We start from the raw sequence: 8,374 nt of genomic DNA, 5'->3' as shown, positions 1-8,374 counted from the left end.
ACGAACGGTGATTTTTAAAAATTTTGTTTTAAGGTTGTAAGAAACCGTTCGCGTACAAAAATAAAACACTTTTAATAAAATGATTACAATACAAGGAATCAAACCTATCTAGGAAAGCAAGTAAATTACAATACGAATTACACCGCAAAAAATCAAAATTACAATACAATCAAAATTATTTGTTTGCTGACAAATAATAATAATAAAATAACAAAGATGTATTATTATTGTTTTTTTGTTTTTTTTAAGTCTCTTTAGAAAAGATGTAGAATTTTTATGTGTAAAATTGTTAACGAACAATTGACTTTTATAATAGAAAGTATATAGTTTCTTTTATTTTTTTCAATTTCTTTGAATGGGTTAATCATAAATTCTCACATGGAAAAAAAGAAAGAAAGAAAGAAAAGGAGACAGGTGTAATTTTGTGATAAACAGAGGTGTCGATAGGGATGGTAACGAGTCATGTTTAGGTATTTTTAAATTAAACCCGTTGAGTTGTAATTGGATAATAAACATAACACAAAGTAGCCTCCTCTCTCTCTCTCTCTCTCTCTCTCTCTCTCTCTCTCTCTCTCTTCTCCTCCTCCTTATCATTTATTGGGTTGCAAATGCATCGATGGGCAGCCAAGCGATTGGTTCAGCATGCAGCAGCATTCGACCGAACCCCCCTTGGTTTCCGATTACGTTTTCTCTCATCTGAATCACCACCTCATGATTCAAACCCTAATCATTTTAATACCACACATCATACTCCTAATACTAATACTCATACTCATAATACTGATAGACGAACCCCTAGGGCTAATTACCAACAAGAACAGGCTCGTGTCTTACAAGCCTCTCTCCAACACGTGGTATAATTCAATTGCATTGGATTTTAATTAATAATCCTAACTTTCATTTATTTATCATTATTATTATTATTATTATTATTGTTATGAATGATGATTAACCAAAGTGAAGCCTAGCTTAGGATATGGAAATGGATTATTATCGGCCACTAGATCATATTTGTTTAGGATTATCAAAATCATAAGCAGAAACATATCCCTCCCTATCTCCTTGTTTATGCTGCAGATTCGACTGGGTTGGAGTGAAGCAGCCATGATTGCCGGTGCCAGGGATGTCGGTGTTTCCCCTTCCATTGTCGGAGCCATTCCAAGAAAAGAAGCTGCACTAGTAGAGGTATGTTTACCTATTATTGTTTTTCAACCAAGTTACTACCGTATTTATTGCCTTTCTTTGCAGTATTTTATGGACAAGTGCTTGCAAAAACTTATTGATACAATCGACTCCGTTGAGTTACAATTACAAGATTTAGTAGCAAGTGAGCGTATTGCCAAGCTTATCAAACTTCGCTTACAAATGCAAGCTCCATACATATCAAAGTGGCCTCAAGCTCTTAGCATTCAAGTAAGTTGCTGTTATTAGCATATTTAGGTTTCATGTTACGTTGTTGAAATGATTAGCGAGCCTTTAATATGAACAGGCGCAACCTTCAAATGTGTCAACAAGCTTTAAACAGCGGGCAATGCTGGTTTGTGAATTCTGCCATGCCTCAAACGATGAAGGAAGTGGTGTCGATTGGTACCTCAAACGCACTGTTATTGGTGGGGTATACTCCTCAACTGAAATATACATGCTAACTGATAACTCCACAGGTTTCTTTGCCTCTGTTTTTTTTTTCTGTTTGGATTTTTTGTTTTCTGTGTCACGTGTGATTGATGATAGTGATGGTGTTTGTCAGATTTTAACGATACTTGGGTATTCTTAAATGAGCGAGTGAGAGACGCTTTTGATTTAAAGAAGACCTTTCAAGAGGTTGTATAACTCTAGTTGGTGATAATATATGTACATTTGGAATGTTTGCAATGCCTAATATTTTGTTTTGGGTAATGTTTTCAGGTACAATATTTTGCAGAAGCTGTGGGGGCAGGGTTGGGCCGTTCATTGCAGGGATTTACAAAGAAAGGTTATTAGGATTAACATTTATGGTGGCATAAAATCAAATCAGATAAAATAAAATTCTAGGCTTGCAAGTATCTTTGTTGTTTTTGAATGAAGAAATGGTTTCTTTTAACTGTAATCATGCTTTGTTTGCTTGTCTTTTGTTTGGCCCAAAGAAATAAAGGATCTTTTATATCTTTGTAATTGTTTTTGTCTGTGATTCGTAGTGTTGTTTGTTGGTCCATTGGGACTGAACTCTCCATGATCTAGGTTGCCTGAAATTAGAATAGTCTTGAACAAACGTGTACTTCATAACTTCCAAGTAACTCGTATGGCGTATCAATGTTTATTTAGATTTCTTTTTTGTTTTCTGTAAATCTAGTTATACTAAAATGGCCATTTCTCTCACAATTTCTAGTGCAATGTACGTACACAAGTCATAATATAAATACAAACTCTGTTATAAATGGAAATGTATTGAAGATTACTTTCATCTTAGTACATCACACATTCCAAATATTTGAATACCGAGGTGTCTTGTACAATTTAACACCTTTTTTCTATTTAATTGAGTGCATCTAGATAATGTGCATGTTGAGTTCAACACGTTCACAAGTTCTTGACACTATTATGTGCAAGGATCATGTCATATCCTCTAACGAGTATATAGAAGCCAAGCCCCAACTTTTATGGCGTGACTAACCTCAAACTCATGTAGGCAGTTTTTTTGTTCTTGTATCTTAAACTCAAGAAGTTATCCTTCAACTTCTTGCGGGTCCGAACACATACCTTGGGATGATATCACATTTGTTCTAATCTCTGGATGTAAGCCTTCCATATTTTACTTGGCATTTAACACCGTATTAGATAGTAATTGGGTATCTTAACGAGAAATTTAAATGAACTTTAATCTCGTCCCCACAGCTGTTTTGGGCACCAAGTGTCTCCTTAATTTTTTGGATGATCCACTAGATTTTATTGTGTACGCGCAACGCGCAAACCTTAAATAAGGGTATTAAAATATGCAAAATTATAGGAGATAAGAGAGAGAGATTCTACTGCTAATGCTCTTAATTCAACCATTGAGATTACCCTTTTACCATTGTTTTCATTGTCACTTGCAACTTTTTAGCATATGCACCATGTGATCTAAAAATGAAACCATTTATGCGCATATCACTAATGAAAGAGCATATAGACTCAAAAGAGGCAATCTATAAAAAACCACGACAGGTTGAATAGTTGAAGTCTGGCACACTACCTTATCATATTTTTTGTTTACAGACGGCAATATCTTTACATATATATATAGATACCACTGTTGTGGCATCATTGTCCATCACAACACAATTCACAACACGCAAAGCAGCCTAAAAATGCTAGACCAGTAATTATCTGGGTGACCAAAATAGCACACTGGTCGTTGATGCTCGTACAGGCTTGAATGCAGCACATGCAACAGCACTTGCCACATAGGTTAACACAACAGTTGCCAGCTGTTCTCACCAACATTTCTGCTTGATCTGGTAACTTGGGTTCATAACCCGGAGGCATGTTCTCAATAGTTGCAACCAAGTTACCAAACCCAATGCCCAGCCGCTGCAACACCTTTATCATCTCACATTTTTCTCTAATTTCAATACTTTCTTTTTTTCCCTGCATGTACAATCCATATATTCTTATATTACAATCTTAATATGCTCGCAAAAAATTGTACAAATCAATGACCAACCTTTTTAACGCCAGATGACGTTGACGCATGCTTTTCTTGTATTTGTATCGTCTCTAACAAAACCATACGCGTATACTCACTAACAACACCACTCTGCATACTCATTTTGGCTACCTGAAACAAGCACAACTTTAAAACTTGGAATCAAATTTACACTGCATTATATCTACCTAACTGGCTAACTCTTATTCCTCAGAAAAGAAGAAAAATAACTGACCTTCTCCTCAAGCTTTTTATCTTGTGAAAACCATGCTTGTGATGTGTAATGTTCAATTTGTTGCTTAGCCAGAACCTAGTCACAAAGATGATATCAATCAGACCCCAAAAATGTAAACAGTAAAAGAAAACACGAGGAAAAAATATTAAGGGGGGGGGGGGAACAGATATGTGTATGACCTATATGAAGGGGCATGGGCACCCATAGAGCATTTAGATCATCAGAGAATTACTGATGAGCATAACAGCACAATAGAGATAAACATATACGCTGTTGTCACTTTTCGTTCATGCAACCATATCTGAACTCTAGTTACAGACCTAATAGAGTTGTTAGCTGTTTCTTTGAGGAGGTGTGACAGAAGTAACACTGTTGGTCTTTACTCATTCTTGTTTGTTTTTTATTAAGTAAATAAGTTTCTGACCTTATTACAGATTTACATTGTTCCTGCTTCAGTGTGAGGGTATGGCAGTGGTCTTATGAAATCCCTCTTAAATCTGAAAATCTTCTACTTTATAGGCATAAAGTCGAATATGCCAATGGGTTTTAGTGGGCATCAAATATCTTAAGATCTAGTCACGTCCCTTTCTTAAATATATAGGTTTTCAGTAGGTAAAAGATATCAAATTGTTTCGCATGTGCCGACGTGTCTTTCAGCTATAATAATTTTGTTTCGTCTTTCAGCTATAATAATTTTGTTTCGTCAATATCCAAGAAATTGCTAAAAGTTCATTATGACAATACTGGCCTCAAAATTAGTATATAACTACTATATAGTGAAAAGCAAAAGGCCTACCTTGTCAACGGGTATCTCCTTTGCCCGTTGCACCTTAAGGTCAATAATGAAGTTACTCATATCTGCAAGAATCCCTGTAACTTTTAAGGTGTCGGGAAAACCACCCCTGTAATGCCCAAATACAACCAATGGCCCTTCCGAACAAAGATCTAAAGTAACTGAAGGATAAACCTGAAGATAAGCTACAATTAGATCTCTTAAAGAAGTAAAATTAAATAAGACTTGTATGTAAAATGCTAAATTGAGTATGACTGGTAAAACATGTAATCCAAAAGACCTGAAGAGCATCAAGATCATCTAAGCCATCAATCGCAATGTTCATCATAACTGTAGAGGCAGCTCTAGAAAACAACATTCCCATTCGAGCCACAATTGAATCTGATCAACCGCATACACACCATTAGTAACTTCTCAATATTTCCAATTCATTTAGCTTTAAAACAATTAACTTTCTGGAAAAATTCTCCCTATGTTGAAAAAATATGAATTACCTGCATCAAAAGCATACTCAAAATGGCCCCTGCCAATCATTGCAAGCATTCGCAAAAAGTAATGATTGCAGAATGAACCTACAAAAAAATGCAAAAAAGTTAATATGCTGTACAAACAATCATACGATTGGATTCATGCAAAGCTAATGTCGCATGTAATAATGCTATAGGCTAGCAAGAGTAAGAAAAAAATAGGAGGTTGGTAACAAAATCATTACCTATACCAAATGTGTAAATGCGTGGACACAGCTCCGGTCCTTGATTTTTTAACTGCTTTGTCATAACTTCACAAATTTGTCTCTCATCTTCAACTGTGCCATCAGTTAAAAAGAAAATCATTGGAATTGATTGCTTAATCCCTGATAACATCTCTACGGCCTGTATATCACAAAAAAGGAACAGATCATAAAGCCATTAACACATATATCTTGGTTATCAGATACACATAGAAGCAATAAGAGAACAAAAACTAAGAATTTTGAAGATAGAAGTAAAGAAACATCTTTCACTCGCAATTGAAAGATGAAAATAACCTGACTAAGAGCAAGTGACATGTTTGTACCACCACCAGGAATAAAGTTCATGCCAATCCAATCAGTAGCTTTTTTAGAAGCTTCCTCAGTTGCCAACTCCAAAGTTGATGAATACAAGTAAGTCCGGTCATTAAACGCCATTATGTTAAAAGAATCCCCTTGATCAAGTTTTGATAGCGCTGCAATAATCGCACTTTTTGTAACTTCGATTGTCCTACCCTTCATGCTTCCGCTAATATCAACCACAAAAAGTACTTCCTTCCTAATAACCTTTTATATAAATAGCAAGCATTAGCTCTCCAACAAAACTACATCGCATTCGGTTACATAAAAAAAACAAAAAACAGATTTAAAACAAACCTTTTTGCTGAGATCTGTCCCTGGAAATAGAAATAAAGAAAAAAACTCCTTTTGATCAATTGTGAGTGATGATGGAGACTGCAAAAGAACACCCCCAAATGCATTGCTTGTAGGAACCTGAGAGATGATGAAATGGTCATTTGATACAACTTGTGTCAATATAAAACAAATGTGAAAACAACAAGGTGGAAACTTACCTGGTAAGTAAACACAAAATTAGAACTTGACCATGTAAGAACTTCTTTCTCATACACGAAACCCAATTTCCCTACTACACGTTTTTGCTCCTAAAACAAAGTACAGTTAGTTTCCAAAACAAATGAAACATAGAATCAAAAACTGAATCGAATACAAGTTACACCTTCATTTGATGGCTTGCTGTCTTACACACAACTTCTGTACCCAAACCAACATCGACACTCAACTGAATCTTTTCCTTTTTTGTTAGTTTCTTTCCTGCAGGAGTTACATACTCTGGGAAACTGAAAGGAACATCCAATGTGAAATCGCCATCTTTATAAATTAACTTCTGGGACCATCTTACTTTGACTGAAATATTTGAACCACCATCAACCTGGATGATACAAGTCAAACAATGTTCAGCTTTTACACTAATAAAAAAGTCATAAAGAGCAAGTTGTTATTAACCTGCGGTATTGTCAAGGTAAAGATGTGAGGTTTGAGAAAGCCTCCATCTTCAGGCTTGGCTGCGCTTTCTGCCTCCCCCTTTTCATCCATCACAACTAGCTGCGTCTTGTATGATTTTCTGGTCAGTTCAACCTCTACACCTAGAATTGAACCCTGTTAGCCAAATCATGCCTTATTACTTGACAATTTCAACCAAAACAATAACTCATTTTGCATTCCGAAAACAGATTAAAGCAGGCATGAGCTCGTTACCCTACCAATACCAAAAGTGTAAACGAGCCAAGCCAAGCCCAAGCTTGACTGGGCTCGAACTCAGCTCAGTTTGAGCTCTTTTTCTAAAGCTCAAGTTCGGCTCATGAGTTGTTTTTTCAAGCTTGGCTCAACACATTGATTATTTATTAACCTATTTACTGATGTTTTAATTATTTTTATACACGCTGAGAAAAACTTTAAATGAGCCTAAGCACAGCTCGAGCTGGTGTAGTACCTTAAACGAGCCCGACTGTGCAGTTTAAATTAATACATAAGAGCTCAAAAACTTAAAACCCACAAGGTCCTTTAAAAGGCACAACGAGCTACTCATACAAAGGTCGAGCTCAAGCTCAATAACTAAACGAGCTTTATTCGAAGCTCAGGCTTAACTCGACTCAATTCAAGCTTTTTATCAATCCTCGCTCAAGTAGCTCGCAAGCAACTCAGCTCACTTACCAAAAATGCCGATACTGAATTTCAAAAAAAAAAATGAACAACAAATACTGTACCGAATCTATAGATACATTATCAGTAGTCGTTACAAACTGCTACCTAAAATAATAATATCTATCGATAACGGTATTGAGTAAGAGTAATTATACCTGTAAACCACCCATGGGAATAGCGAGACGGCAATCAGAGGCGGCACTTGCCATAACACAATGAAGGCGCCAGGAACCGGTCATTGTGACAAACGCCGTGTCGAGATAACACTCCAGCTGAAGCTGAATCCGGTTCATCTGAAGCGGAATCAAGGCAGGCGGATCGCAGCGGCCGTGCACGTGAGGCTGGTAGCTGGGGACGTCAGGGTTATCAACGATCCCAGGGTTGAATATGACCGCGTAAAGCATAGGCGAGGCCGGATAAAAGGATCTGGTGGCCTTCTCCATGGGCGTGAGAGGCTTAGGCGGCGCCACTGATCGGTCTTTGCCGAAGTAGATGCGTTTGGATAACCTGAGGCCGTCTTCAACGCCTCTGGTGAAATCATCACCGTCACCGGAGGAGGACATGATTGATTGATTGCTCAAGTGGAGAATAGTTAGGGTTTTTGAAATGAAATTTGTTAACGGTTGTAGACGACGAATCAGATGTCTTTGGCTTTGAGTCACTCCACTTTAGGATTCCATTCCGTCTTTGAAATTTGAATTATTGGACTCCTCCTCCTTTAACAACTACTAACTGCCATTTCCCATCCAAACTTTTATGATATATTATTAAGAGTGTAAACGATTCAATCTCGATTCATGCTCAGGCTCGATCAAGATTTTTCACGAGCCAGTCTTAAGTAGTTCGTGAGCAGCTCGGCTCGTTCGCATCCCTAAAGAGAGCTAATTGATTCACCGTGTAAGAGGCTCCATGACTGATTCAAAAACTTTCTTTTAGTGAACCTAACAGACT

At 36.9% G+C, this 8,374-nt stretch overlaps 2 protein-coding genes across 2 annotated transcripts; one reads left to right on the top strand and one right to left on the bottom strand.

Annotated features, from left to right (window-relative positions):
• The first annotated feature begins 608 nt into the window (after nt 1-608).
• LOC143541744 (uncharacterized) lies at nt 609-2,068 on the top strand. The gene is made up of 7 exons (XM_077034484.1): nt 609-854; nt 1,078-1,185; nt 1,249-1,413; nt 1,490-1,661; nt 1,748-1,821; nt 1,906-1,971; nt 2,021-2,068. Exons 1-7 carry the CDS (start codon nt 609-611, stop codon nt 2,021-2,023), a joined length of 834 nt encoding a protein of 277 aa, XP_076890599.1. The 3' UTR covers nt 2,024-2,068.
• Nucleotides 2,069-3,276: 1,208 nt separating this feature from the next.
• LOC143541743 (uncharacterized) lies at nt 3,277-7,986 on the bottom strand. The gene is made up of 13 exons (XM_077034483.1): nt 7,579-7,986; nt 6,725-6,877; nt 6,438-6,650; nt 6,274-6,363; nt 6,077-6,193; nt 5,717-5,986; nt 5,402-5,561; nt 5,184-5,261; nt 4,970-5,070; nt 4,693-4,863; nt 3,897-3,971; nt 3,680-3,793; nt 3,277-3,603 (listed from the first exon to the last, which is right to left on the bottom strand). Exons 1-13 carry the CDS (start codon nt 7,984-7,986, stop codon nt 3,277-3,279), a joined length of 2,277 nt encoding a protein of 758 aa, XP_076890598.1.
• Nucleotides 7,987-8,374: the final 388 nt, after the last annotated feature.

The sequence above is a fragment of the Bidens hawaiensis genome, unplaced genomic scaffold (assembly GCF_021521415.1).
Source record: "Bidens hawaiensis isolate Kalapana, Puna unplaced genomic scaffold, B.hawaiensis_p1.1 tig00012646_1, whole genome shotgun sequence".
Classification (NCBI taxonomy): Eukaryota; Viridiplantae; Streptophyta; class Magnoliopsida; order Asterales; family Asteraceae; genus Bidens; species Bidens hawaiensis.
The sequence above is the reverse complement of the archived record's forward strand: the minus strand, read 5'-3'. Positions and strand labels throughout refer to the sequence as shown.

Bases quoted from the DNA above. Each gene is read 5' to 3' on its own strand.
- LOC143541744 (XM_077034484.1), top strand. From the start codon at position 609: ATGCATCGATGGGCAGCCAAGCGATTGGTTCAGCATGCAGCAGCATTC. The intron at 1,186-1,248 runs GTATGTTTACCT...CTTTCTTTGCAG, and splicing joins AAGAAGCTGCACTAGTAGAG to TATTTTATGGACAAGTGCTT. The intron at 1,662-1,747 runs GTTTCTTTGCCT...GGTGTTTGTCAG, and splicing joins GCTAACTGATAACTCCACAG to ATTTTAACGATACTTGGGTA.
- LOC143541743 (XM_077034483.1), bottom strand. From the start codon at position 7,986: ATGTCCTCCTCCGGTGACGGTGATGATTTCACCAGAGGCGTTGAAGAC. The intron at 6,878-7,578 runs GTATAATTACTC...TTTGGCTAACAG, and splicing joins TTCCCATGGGTGGTTTACAG to GGTTCAATTCTAGGTGTAGA. The intron at 5,262-5,401 runs GTAATGATTTTG...ATTTTTTTGTAG, and splicing joins CATTTACACATTTGGTATAG to GTTCATTCTGCAATCATTAC.